The following is a 14,487-nucleotide window of genomic DNA, read 5'->3' on the forward strand; positions in this document are numbered from 1 at the left end:
ATTATTTCATTAATAACTCTATCCTTCATTTATTCAGTGTACGCATTACTTGTATTTATATTAAATGTATATAACAAACTTTTTTAATATTACATACCAATATGTATATTATATATATACACACTACCTGACAAAAGTCTTGTTACCCATCCAAGTTTTAGGAACAACAAATAATAACTTGATCTCTAGTTGATCATTTGGTATCAGAAGTGACTTATATGAAAGACAAAGGCCTCTAGATTATGCTTATTTTAGCGAAATAAAATATGACCATGCCTTGATTTTTAATTATTTAATTAGGACTGACTTTGCTTAGACAAAAGTCTTGTCACTTAACAGAAATAATGTACAGTATAGAATATAAAGTCATGGTGCAGTGGAAAAAGAATTCATATTGTGTATGACTCCCATGAGCTTGAAGGACTGCATCCGTACATCACTGCAATGACTCAAATAACTTATTAATAAAGTCATCTGGAATGGCAAAGAAAGTGTTCTTGCAGGACTCCCAAGAGTTCATCAAGATTCTTTGGATTCATCTTCAATGCCTCCACCATCATCTTACCACAGACATGCTCAATAATGTTCATGTCTGGTGACTGGGCTGCAATCACCAGACCTGCAATGTCACACCACAATCAAAAGAAATGGAAGAGAAAATATCATGCATATAATATATTTTCTGACTTTATGGTCATTAATATTTACTTTTTTTACAGTTCAAGAAGTGATTTTTACATATAATGTAAAAAAATATAAATATTGTATGTTCATCTACATCATATGTTCATCTACAGGTGTCGAACCCAGTTCCTGGAGGGCCACAGCTCTGCACAGTTTAGTTCCAACCCTACTTCAACACACTTACCTGTAGGTTTCAAACAAGCCTAGGACTCAACTAGTTTGATCAGAAGTATTTAATTAGGGTTAAAGCTAAACTGTGCAGAGCTGCGGCACTCCGGGAACTGAATTTGACACCTGTGATCTACATGAATGTATTTATTAATTTATTTTACATACCTGTAATTGTAATTTTCATTTCTTATTTTTATTTATTATTATTATTAGTTTTTAATATCTTTGTATGTGGCATCCGCGGCATCCTGATTTTAGCTCCAACTTGCCTTAACACACCTGCATGGATGTTTCTTTAAAGCCTACAACCCACTCTTAGATGTTCATTCAAACTATTTGTCAATAGTTAAAACCATGACTCAAGAATTCAAGCTGCTATAAAAGTCAGACATGATGCAACAAAGTACTAGTGGTGTTTTTATTTAGTGATTCCATATCATTTTCCTCACATTTGTGTGATTACATATCATTTTCCTCTGTTTGATCTGTAAAAATAGTTGTAATTGACTACAGTGTTTTTAAATGTTTCATACAGCCAGAAGGTTGGATTGTTGAATGAAAATAGTTTTGTGGCATGTACAGTCAAAGACAGAATTATTCGCCCCCCTTTGAATTTTTTTTCTTTTTTAAATATTTCCCAAATTATGTTTAACAGAGCAAGTAAATTTTTATAGTTTGCCTGATAATATTTTTTTATTCTGGAGAAAATCTTGTTTGTTTATTTCGGCTAGAATAAAAGCAGTTTTTAATTTTTTATGAACCATTTTAAGGTCATAATTATTAGCCCCTTTAAGCTAATATATATTTCTTGATAGTCTACAGAACAAACCATCGATATACAATAACTTGCCTAATTACCCTAACCTGCCTAGTTAACCTAATTAACCTACTTAAGCCTTTAAATGTCACTTTAAGCTGTATAGAAGTGTCTTGAAAAATATCTAGTAAAATATTATTTACTGTCATCATGGCAAAGATAAAATAAATCAGTTATTAGAGATGAGTTATTAAAACTATTATGTTTAGAAATGTGTTGAAATAAATCTTCTCTGCATTAAAGAGAAATTGGAGAAAAATTAAACAGGGGGTTACTAATTCAGGGGGGCTAATAATTCTGACTTCAACTGTATGTGCTTGGTTTTTTATTCTACACAATTAAGCATTTGAATGAACGTCTTCGAAAAGTGGTGATTCCATACTTTTTGGGGGTTGTAGTAAGAGCTTCATTAGCTAGACCAGGTGTGTCTGATTGTGGTTGAAACTAAACTTTGCAGGACGCTAACCCTCCAGGATCGAGTTTGGGCACTCCTGGACTAAGCCGAAGGAAATAAAGAACATTTTGTATGTTTTGCTTTCTTTAGTACATGGTAAAATTTCTATACATTAATAAAGATATTCATCAAAAAATAATAATAATAAAATTGACAAGAATTTTTCTGATTACAAAATCAAAATCCAAACAAGAACCTGCTAAAATGAGATAATACTTATAGGATGACAATTGGTTCATTTATTGGGCCGATAACATTGACATTTAAATTAAGCATTGTCAGTCCAATCTTTACCAATATGACCACCATTATATTGTTCATCATTAATCATAATTAGAGCTTTTTATCCACATCACAGCCAGCAGAATGGGCTTAATATAATAACAATGCAATGCAATGAAAAAAGGTCTAACGATAATTGCCTACCTTTTCTCCATTCAAAACAGTATTTCTCTTGAATCAGCCATCGCTACTGGAACCTCCGTTTTAAAAAAGTGAGTCAGATAAATGTGTGCATGCTTTTATTAGCTTGTTAGTTACAGTTATTAGTCATGTGGTAATTGCTTTCTTGTCCCAAGTGACTTATAACACATCTTCATTACTTTAGTCTTTACTCAAGTGTACATGATGGTAGTGGGCATCATAAATAAGTATGCTTCAGGTGCGCAACATATAAAGGGTATGTTTACAAGTGGACTTGCCAATCCTAAGCTAACGTGAATATTGCATAACATTTTAAAAGTGTAAACTGTAAAAAAAATAATAATAATTAGCTAAAAATTCATCCTTTTCCCAGTGCTGGGTTGCAGCTGGAAGGGCATCCGCTGCGTAAAAACACATGCTGGATTAGTTGGCGGTTCATTCCCCCGTGGCGACCCCTGATTAATAAGGGACTAAGCTGAAAAGAAAATGAATGAATATATGTACTCATCTTCAAGCTGACCGATAGGAGTTTGCTTATTCACTAGAACATATTTGGAGAAATTGAGCACCAATTGCTCATTAATCCTCTGCAGTGAACATGTATTGTCTTGATGAGAGTCTAAACAGCTGATGAAACCATCACAATTATAAATAATCCACTCTTTTGATGCAAAGAGAAAAAGAAAACAATATGACAGTTTTTCAAAATAAGTCTTCTACATTGCTTAATTTTGCTTTATTCATCAACCCGGAGTAGAATCTGCTCAGACAAACAGTGAAAACAGTCCAGATATATGCAATATGTTGAAAGGAAACGTCAATTCTGATTCATTGACTAGGTCAGATATTTTGGCAACCAGCTCACATCATTTTTTTAAAGTGGCCCATATTTGACATCTGCATTTACATTGTACACTGCCAAGCCAACACAGCTGTGCACACCCTGAACGCATATTTTTTGCCCTATTTTTTATCTTTACACACTCACTCACGTATTTAATGATTCATTCATTTTCTTTTCGGCTTAGTCTCTTTATTTATTTGGGGTCACCACAGCGGAATAAACTGCTAACTTTTTTTTCTTTTTGCCTCCGCAACTCATGAATGTTTGAATTTTCATGCGTGAGGTCACCATAGAAATGTAAGTTACCATAGAAATGTACCATAGAAATGTAAGAAATATAACTTGCCCTTTATTGTTGTCGCGGTTCAAGTTAAACCACAGGTGGTTGGTTGAAACGTCCTTTTATTGTAAACCGAGTTCTTACTCATTTTGCTGTAGAAAATACAATATAAAGGGAATTGTAATTGTATTTTCAATAAGAAACTGATTTCTAGTAACAGTTATATTTTTTAAAAATGTGAAATATTATTGAAAAGAGACTGCTACACAGAGCCACATATAGAGAGCCACATTATTTTTGGTCAAAGAGCCACATGTGGCTCCCGAGCCATAGGTTCCCTACCCCTGTTTTAAGGTATTATGTTTACTCAACTAATTAAGGGTTATCCTGATTTTATTTCACAGCAGAGGATTCATGGGAGAGCAAGTAATGCTAAATTCATCTAGATCCAATAAACTCATTGAAATCTGAGCAAATTAGATTTTTAAGGCAAACTGTTTATTTTATCTTGACGTGATTATTGGACCAACCTTTCACAATCCAGCCAATCTGCACCAAGAAAAAGCCATTAAATATTTGGCTAAAGCAATTATCCTCAAAATTCGTTTTAATCTCGAATAGGCTTTATGGTTAAACACATTTGGCAGTTATCACAAAATTCCATTCATTATCAGCAGATTTATCAGCATTAATTAAGATTTCACCTTGTAATCCATTTAAAATGAAGATGTGATGGGTTTTATCCAGACATCTGAGTGATACCGCACAATCAAATTCCAAACCAGCAGCGAGCGCATTATGTTGAGGGATTTTAAAATAAAAAACCATTTCCTTTTGTAAGACTTTTCCCCCATAACCCGCACCTTAACACATCAATGTCACCATCGCCAATATCAGCTCAGAATGAGCAATATCTCGGTCTGAAACTCATATCTTTACCGCACGACTTTCAGACTACAAATCACAGCGTTTCAGGCTCCAGTTGGAGTCGGTGGTGGAGTTTATGAGCGGTACTTTGTGAAGATCGAGTTCATCTCTCTTTTTACGACAGCTTTGGCTGAGGTCACGCTGTTGCAACGTGGCAGCCAGATTGTTATTTCTTTTTCTGTCTGAAAAAACATGAGCCAATCTCTCTGCTTAGAAAGGTGTTGGGGGGGAAATATAACAACCTAACTGCCATGTAGCAACCTGTCAGCACTGTAAATAAAAGAGATGTATTATGAGCATCCAAGTAGGGATTCACTAAAAATATATACTCTTTATTCTTAATTTTCTTTTTTCCCTTCAAGCTATACCTATGCAGCATTGAGTTTAATTTATATTACAGCAGCCAAAAACACCCACTCACATAGGAGGCAGGAAGAACTGTCTGACCTTTAGGGTTGTATTAGTCTGAAACTCGATTTAGACTACCAGGAAAGCAAAGCAAAACATACAGGTATACTTACTGAAGGTAAGACTTAAAATTTACAAGTGCAAAATTTAAAAGTTTAAAAATAAGTGGCTTTTTGGGAAAGTAAATATCAAAATTAACATATACAGTTGAAGACAAAATGATTCGGCTCCTGTGATTTTTTTCTTTTTTAAATATTTCCCAAATTATGTTTAACAGAGCAAGTAAATTTTCACAGTATTTCTTATAATCTGGGTTTATAATCTTATAATCTTAAATTAAATTTAAGACATTTTAAGACCCTTATGAATGAACCTTTAGACTCATAAAGGGCTAATAGCTAAAGATGTTTTAAATGGCTCAGATGGAAAAGATTTTTATTTGTCCTATCAAAAAAAAGATGATAATTTAATACATTTAATAATACAATAATAATAATTTTGTAATAACAAAAATGCAATATTTTAGATATTGTGTCAAAACAAGCAAGGTTTAGTTGTATACATAAATTTTTTCAGCATAAACTTTCTTTAAAAAAATAAACAAATGTTTTAGAAGTTTTACAAAAGTTTTACCCCACAGACACCCTATATAACATGTTTTTTTAATTTTTTTTTATTTTTGTAAAACCATTTTTAATATTATTAGTCCCTTTAAGCTATATTTTTTCAATTGTCAACAGAACAAACCATCGTTATACAATGACTTGCTTAATTAGCCTCACTTGCTTAATTAACCTAGTTAAGCCTTTAAAATGTCTCTTTAAGCTGAATACTAGAATAATGAAAAAAATCTAGTCAAATATTATTTACTGTCGTCATGGCAAAGATAAAATAAATCAGTTATTAGAAATGAGTTATTAAAACTATTATGTTTAGAAATGTGTTGAAAAATCTTCTCTACGTTAAACAGAAATTGGGGAAAAATATTCAGGGGTCGCCACAGCGGAATGAACCGCCAACTTATCCAGCACATGTTTAACGCAGCGGAAGCTCTTCCAACTGCAACCCATCTCTGGGAAACATCCACACATACTCACTCACACTCATACACTACGGACAAACCAGCATTTGGGTAAGCATTTAGCTTACCCAATTCACCTGTACCGCATGTCTTTGGACTGTGGGGGAAACTGGAGCACCTGGAGGAAACCCACGCAAACACAGGGAGAACATGCAAACTCCACACAGAAACGCCAACTGACCCAGCAGAGGCTCGAACCAGCGACCTTCTTGCTGTGAGGCGACAGCACTACCTACTGCGCCACTGCATCGCCTATAAGAGCTACATTTGAAAATAAATAGGTAAATTAATTTGGTGCGTGCATAAATCTTGACTCAAAATAAACATGCTACTATATAAAATGCAACTACATTCATTTTATTTTCAGCTTAGTCCCTTTACTAATCTGGGGTCGCCACAGTGGAATAAACCGCCAATTTATCCAGCATATGTTTTACGCAGCTGATCCCCTTTCAGCTGCAACCCATCAATGGGAAACACCCATACACACTCATTTACAAACATACACTACGGACAATTTAGCCAACCCAATTCACCTGTACTGCATGTCTTTTGACTTGTGGGGGAAACCGGAGCACCAAAAGGAACCCACGCGAATGCAGGGAGAACATGCAAACGCCAACGCGTTACCCCCAACACTGTTCATGCATATTTACAAGAAACAAGGAGAAAAGAACAGAATCCAACCAAAACGCAACCTTAAAATATCTAAACAACAAAACAAATGAAAAGGGCGGAAGGTTCACATTTTAAGCACATCCGCTAATCTGCTGCCATTCATCTGTTAAACACATTATGTGGATACAAAACCACACTATGAGCTGATGGAGCAGCAAAGGTCCAGCATGACAGCACTTCAGCTTGAGTCACTGCCACTGATGAAATAAGTGGGCTGGTGAACATTAAATTACAGACAGTGAGATGTGAGATGTCTATACTTACAGTTTGTGCGAATAAAAAGCTTGCAGTTTGGAATAAACAACTACAGTGTGACAGTTACCAGCAAATAATCAAGCTAATGACGCAATTCAGTTTTAGGGCAGTAAATGGTGTGATCGCACATCAAAGGTTTTGCCCTTGATATGAGGAGAGAGAGAGGGTTTATGCAGGCTTAATTTATGCGTGCATAGATAATGAAATCTCATTATGCTGACATGTGTGGTAAACATATTTGGATCTGGTTAATTATGCAGTGCTGCATGGATGGAAATGAATATTCTGTGCAGCAATGGTTTAAAAAAAGCCTTTGAATTACAAATAAACACACAAAATCTGAAGAAATGGGATGTATTTATATGTGAAAGTGATGATGAACAGTAGTGCTGTTCAGTAAAGGCTGTTATGACTCACTCGAGGCTCCTCTTAAGGATGGCATTTTTCTGCCAGTATCACACACACTGGTGCAGGTATTACAAAGGTATTTTTTAAATCTCTGTCTTGAATTAATTCAATGCAATCACCAACACACAAATAAAAAAGATTTTGTTTGAAAGATGAGTTGAATCAACAACTCTCAGGCCTGTAGCTAGCCTGGTGAAAGGGCTGGTTCTTTTTTCTCAAAATGTGGACCTTTTTGTAGTTTTTTATGTAACTATGAGGTTTAAATACCGCATCTAAAGCACTATTTTTAGCTGAATTAGCTTGATGGATGGTCATCATGACCACACTTTTTGATGTACCAAAATATTTCCTAAAGATTTAGAATGAAGAAATATGAATAAATACTTTTTTAAATACAAATTTAGTACAGCATATATCATTAGAAAAAACTAGGAATCTGTTAAGCCTATAGTCATTTATTAAAAAAACTGGCCAGCACATCCAACTGTCCTCAGTCAGAAATTGACAATTTTAATAATAAAAAGTACATTTGAAAAATCATGGATAACAACAATAGCCAAGCTAGTGTTAATTTAATTGTAATGTGAGCCGCTTTTGGTGCTTCACAACTTTAATTGAACAGTTTTTGTATCAAGAATAAGTCCAAGATTTAGAGTAAAAGTCACTTGTAAAATGTTTTCTCTATTTAAAAACAAAACAGTAGTAAAAGATGCTTCACTTGGTCTTAAAAGCATTTTTAGATGGGTTTTTTCCCAAACTTATGATGGCATATATATATATATATATATATATATATATATATATATATATATATATATATATATATATATATATATATATATATAATAAATAGAATAAATAGAATAAATAAGCTCATGTATGGGATAAATTCTGCACCTTTGTAGTGAGGGGTGGGTCTTTCGAACCACCTGAACCCCCTGGCTTCAGGCCTGATTCTTGAGGGGTTTTTTGGGTCAGCTTAATTGTTTTAAGTTCAATCCAGTTAAAACTGTTGCATTAGCTTAATCGTTTTGTGTTGGGACAACATGAATGAATTGTATGGAACTCAGCATTTTTTTAAAGTGTAGCACTCCTCAATCAAAATCAATATTAAGCAGGCTGATTTAAAGCCTCTAAAATCAAAACAAAAATCCAATCAAATGATCAAATCAAAAGCTAAAATAAAAACTGCATCTGAATTATTAAAAAACATTTCTCTGTGGTATTTACTTGATCAGCAGCAATCAAAAATCACAGTTAATCACCATTCAGTTTCCAGCTCATCTACTAATCAATCCAAATGAGAAGTGTGCATCTCACCTCCATGCAATCATCTGTTTATTAATCAATAAACAAACGAAAACAAATCAAAATCAAATCATAAATATTAAACGTGAATCCGTATCCACTGATCACATAAACACTCTCTGAAATGGTAGGTTATTAATAGAAAATCAATATGAAAATTAGCTCTGAATCACAATCTCAACTCAGTCAAGTTAAATTAGCATGAAGCCACACAGTATATGAATAACTAGTGGGATTACCTTTCAATTATTTCGATGTAATCACAAATAATCATTTTACAAGCCAAATTTGGAAATCTGAGTGTCATGCAATCTGATGAGTGACTTTAACATCAATTGAATACACTTATTAGGCTAATCCACCTGTTAATATTTATTGACTTTAAGCCTGGTTTTAATCTATGCAATCATTCATATTGCAATAAATAAACTTCAAAGTTCTTATTAATGACAATCAATATCACCTATTCGTCATTCTACCTCAATATAAAAATAGCTAATTTATGCAGTCATTATTGCATGTATCAATGTATCAATAAATAAATACGCACCTCAGATTTATTTTTAATGATAGTAAATATCAGCTGATCACTTACCAATCAAATACACTTTATGCAGTCATTAATTGAACATGCACTTAAAAACACTTATCAATCCAATCAATATCAACTGATCACTAAGCCATCAATATCACAAATCATTCTACAAGCAGTATCAAACCTGATCAGCTATCACGCATTAATTTATACATAAACACAGGAATATGCATTTAAAAATACTTTTGAGTACTAATCAATATCATCTGATCACCCGATGATATCACTAATCAATCAATGAATTGGCATGAGCGGCTCCAGTGACTCACCATCAGTGTGGGGACACCGGTGACCACCGCGTACAGCAGGGCGGGCGGGATGGCGCTCGTGTCCTCGGGTCCGAGGTAGGGTTTCGTGTACGCGGTCTCGTAGCAGAAGAAGCCCTGCACGTGCACGTTGAACGTGTCCGTGTACTCGAAGTAATATGCCAGCATGACCGTGCCCGCCATGATCACCAGCTGGAAATAAAGCATGGTCGTCAGAGAGTGGGGCAGGAACATTTACCAACAATCCAGTGGAGAACCTCCAAACATATGAGCTCCCGTTATAGTTCCCGCATCTCGCCGGGGTCTGAGGCTCCGGTTGGCACGAGGAGGAGACGCACCGGCGCGCATGGCACTGCGCTCAGGTCGCAATGAGGAAAGGCGAGAGAGGAGAGCAGATAAAGTGGCACCGCGCGCGCCTTATTACTCCAGGCAGAGGATGAGGAGGAGACACGTCAGGCAGCGTGACCGCGCATCATCATCATCATCATCATCATCATCCTCTCAGCGTTTAAAGAAAAGCGGGATTCCGAAAGTAACCAAACGTCCCTTCAGCAATACCCAATATACCGAACAGCAACAGATTGTCTGCTATTGTAAAGTATGCTAATACACAGGCGGTGCGATGGAAAGACATTAAGTGAAGAAGTGTATATAAATTATTTGTTTTAAAATTGTACGATTTTTAAACGTGGAAACACATACATACTTTTAAAACAAATATAAGATGTATGTGTTTACATGCAATAATCAAATTACTGACCTAATTTAGCACAAAATAAAATGCTATTTTATATATGTAATGTTTTAACTAAGATTTTTTTTTATTTTATATTATATATTATATAACTTAAATATGGGGAAATATATGTTTACTTACCAATTCCCCCTATTAAATACTGGCTTATTAACAGTGTTGGGAGTAACGCATTACAAGTACCGTGAGTTACAGTGCCATTTCTCAGTAAATATAGGCAATGTATTTTGGTGCATTTAAACAAACGATTTATTAAACAGATATATTTATTAAAACAATATTTTAGTCACCAAACATGTTTAGAAATTGAAAGATAATACAATTAAATTCAAGCTAAATATTGCCAAAAAAAATTACAACCTACGAAATTTCAATTTTTTGCTTCTCTTGATTTTTTCTCTTTGTAAAATTTGTATTTAATATTTTTCTATAACATAAATTTTGGTGTACTAGTTTTTGGATTGTTGTCATAAGTTATTTTGTTAGATAATCTTCAGATTTGGCTTCAGTACTGACTAATCTAATGTGTATTTAAAATAATAAACTGTTGAATTCAAATTAACATAGTACTCACTCTGGTCAATAACTCACTGAGTGAATGCAATTGTTATTCTGAACACATTGAAGAAAAGGAAAAGGGCATTGTCTCAATGGACAGTGATTTTACGTAACTAACAAGACAAATAGTACAGAGCTCCTCTATTTAAAATAAAAAAGAAGTTAAAACAAACCCCTGAAAGTTTTCAAACACAACAAGCCTCAGCAAAGGTAAGTAAAATTAACGCAAAAGTAACTCAAATGTAATGTAATACATTACTTATCATAAAAAGTAACTAATTAATACTTTTTGGGGGGAGTAACTTAATAATGTAATGCAGTACTTTCAAAAGTAACTTTCCCCAACACTACTTATTAATAAGATATTAGTTGTTTGTTAGTACTTATAAAGTATGATCTTATTCTACATTCCCAATACCCAAATCAACCTAGTACTATTAGGAAGCAGTAAATTGGTAGTTTGTTTAGCCAAAAGTCTAGTAAACTGTTTGTTAATAGCAAAATAAAGTGTGACCCTAAATATAATATAGGCCAATACACAATTTTAGACAGAGAATACTTTAAAATATGTGATCAACTATATGACTATAAGCTAAAAAAATTGTTTAAAAAATAAAAGCATTCATTTTGAGTGAACAAAAATCCAAACAGAATCATTGTGTTGAATAACAGCATAAAGAATAACATAAAAGTCCTCAAAGATCAACCGCAGCAGTTAATTAAAACGTCTTTGACTTTATCTCAAAAGCTTTGACAATTTCACTTATCAAATTTCTCGTTTAATATTGCACCTCATTTATTACCACAGCTGTGATAAAGTCTAACTGGGATTAATTTGTTTCCCCGTTGCCAAAAACATTAATAAAACTGAAGCAGGGAATCATCGGCTCTGCTGGAATCTCCTCAGATGTTCATATTAACCTAGCAGAGAATCCTGATAATTGGGCAGCTGTTATTTACATTACTGTGACTGTTAGAATGTGTTTCCACTGAGAAGAAATGTCAGCTGGGCTCCAGTGTTGTTTCAGTTTAACAAGGAGCTCTATATGCATGATTTTGATATGTAATGAGTGTTTTTAATGCTAATGTGTGAACAGCTTGTAATTAAACATTAAAATTCCTTCTTAGACTTTCTTGTAGACTCATTTTTATTCATTGTGTGCATTTTATTTATAGTGTTTTGCTCAGATGTTTATGTGCTAGCAAGATTAATCTATGACACATAAAACAAATGCTTATGTCATTTCGAACCAGAGCGCCCTGCATCACTAGCGACCAAACTAACCACCAGAAAAGTTGTCCATGTGGAGATAGATAAAGGAGGGAGATGTATTTTTGATTACAAATTTGACAAAAAAAAAACAAGTCAATGACACTGACACTTACAGGATTGCATTAAATAGTATATACAGTACTATAAATCACATGATCATGTTTCCTGGCATTTCATTGGTTCAAAGTAGCAGAACTGAGGGTCAATCAAAGACTGATCATGTCCAGACATTTATCGGAACAGCTAACTTTTCTAACGTTTTCTCATCGATCTCTGCGGATCTGGTTGAATTTCACTTGTTAATACAGTGTGCGTACATTTTGAAAGTGTGAATAGTTATTTTATATAAATTTGTGCTGGATTAATAACTTTAATGTTACATTTCAATACGAATAAGAATAAGAACTGTACTTTAAACTTCCAAACACAAACCATAGACATTGTTATGTTGTGGTATTTATAACACAGATGATAACAACCGTTCATTTAAATTCTTAGCTAATATATATATAGCTTAAATTAACATTAGATTAAAAAAAAAATATATTTATTCTTATTTTTATTTATTTATTTATTGTCCTGATTTTTATTTTCATTGTAAAATTATCACTCATGTTTAAATCAAAAACCTTTTCATTTATTTTTAATTCCAAAGAGAGAAATGGACTATTGTTTGTTTTTATTAATATTTTGTGCTGTATTTGGACTTCAGCTGACTTCAGCATTGTTTATTTCAGATAAACGCTTTAGAAGAGTCAAAATCTTACATACAGCACCTTTAAGTATGTTTTTGCCGTTTCACAAAAATGTAGGCTGAACCACGCATTTCCTATTTTCTCATTCCTACCATGTTTAATGTTTATTTTGTTACTAGCAGGAAAGAGTTCAGCACGTACTTACACATTCTTCTAAACATCTCTCACTATATAATTTGTACAGTGGCTGATTCACTATTAAGAACAGTAAATAAGCACTATATAGTGTATTGCTGTCTTACAACAACTATTTCTTGGAGTTCAGGAATATGATTGATGATCTTGGGGATGGTGTTACTAACCATGCACATGCTCTGTATATGATATATCACTGAAAATGAAAAGCTTATTCTTGATTTTTACAGTTCAGAAATACCCTAAGGAACCAACTGACCTAGATTGAGTTACCAATCCCTCAGACCAATAAATCAGAGTCCTAATGAAGATGTTATAGTGTATCACTTCAGACCGCCATTAAAGCAGACACTTTGTGCACATTTTAGTACTGCTTAAATAAAACTGAAGGTTTTTAAAAGCGATTTATTAAAGTAATTTCAAATACGTGCTTCAGCCTACATTTTTGTGAAATGGCAAAAATGCACTTAAACATACGTTTGACTGCTGTTTTTAGACAAAACTTAACATTATGAGGCAGTACAGCGGCAACAACTTTTGTTCCTTTACGCACAAATAACATTCATTCATTTTCTTTTCGGCTTTGTCACTTTATTAATCTGGGGTCGCCACAGGGGAATGAACCGCCAACTTATCCAGCATATGTTTTTCCACAGCCGATGCCCTTCCAGCTGCAACCCGTCACTGGGAAACATCCAGAAACATCCATACACACTCATTCACACACATACACTACGGACAATTTAGCTTACCCAATTCACCTATACCACATGTTTTTGGACTTGTTGAAGCACCCGGAGGAAACCCACGCCAGCACTGGGAGAACATGCAAACTCCACACAGAAATGCCAACTGACCACACTAATGACATTTACACACAAAATCATTAAAACCTTAGCAAAATATAAATGAGAAAAAATGTCACTCAACACTATGTGCCTGTTTACACATGGTCAAATAACAGGCATGCAGGAGCAGTTGAAGACCTCTGTTCTACTTAAAAAAATGAATAAATAAATGCCTTTCTTTAGGCTGATCGTCACAGCACCCACCACCCTCCACCCCTACCCAATATTAGCATTGATTGGGGAGGTTCTTTGAACTGAGTATGCACAGCCCATACACCTCCCCTTGCATACTCTGTTCACATGATTTTTTAGCAAATTTTTTATGATAGTAATAAATAATTGTGATTTTTTTTCAGTAAAGGATTTGATTCCGATCTTCAAATTCTGCACTATATGCAAATTTAACTATAGGTTACGTGGACTAAAACACCGGACACACCACATTTTATTTCATGAATTAATTACAGTTTCCTTATTTGGCATTCAAACTATTTTATTTGCAGGCTGTAAAACATCATTACAAACGCACAAGGCAGGCTTCATGATTACTTTCATTGTAAATGAA

The 14,487-nt window shown here is 34.1% G+C and overlaps 1 protein-coding gene across 4 annotated transcripts in view; it reads right to left on the reverse strand.

The window, feature by feature from the left end:
• plppr5b (phospholipid phosphatase related 5b) overlaps nucleotides 1-14,487 on the reverse strand; it is a 103,904-nt gene that overhangs the window by 70,666 nt on the left and 18,751 nt on the right. For 2 of the 4 annotated variants that reach the window (XM_056451164.1, XM_056451162.1), the window contains exon 2: nucleotides 9,603-9,791. In XM_056451164.1, the coding sequence (XP_056307139.1) occupies nucleotides 9,603-9,791 (189 nt within the window). Of the gene's footprint in view, nucleotides 1-9,602; nucleotides 10,004-14,487 lie in introns of those variants that run through there. The other 2 variants (XM_056451165.1, XM_056451163.1) reach the window with 1 other exon arrangement.

This window comes from Danio aesculapii, chromosome 24, assembly GCF_903798145.1.
Source record: "Danio aesculapii chromosome 24, fDanAes4.1, whole genome shotgun sequence".
Taxonomy (NCBI): domain Eukaryota; kingdom Metazoa; phylum Chordata; class Actinopteri; order Cypriniformes; family Danionidae; genus Danio; species Danio aesculapii.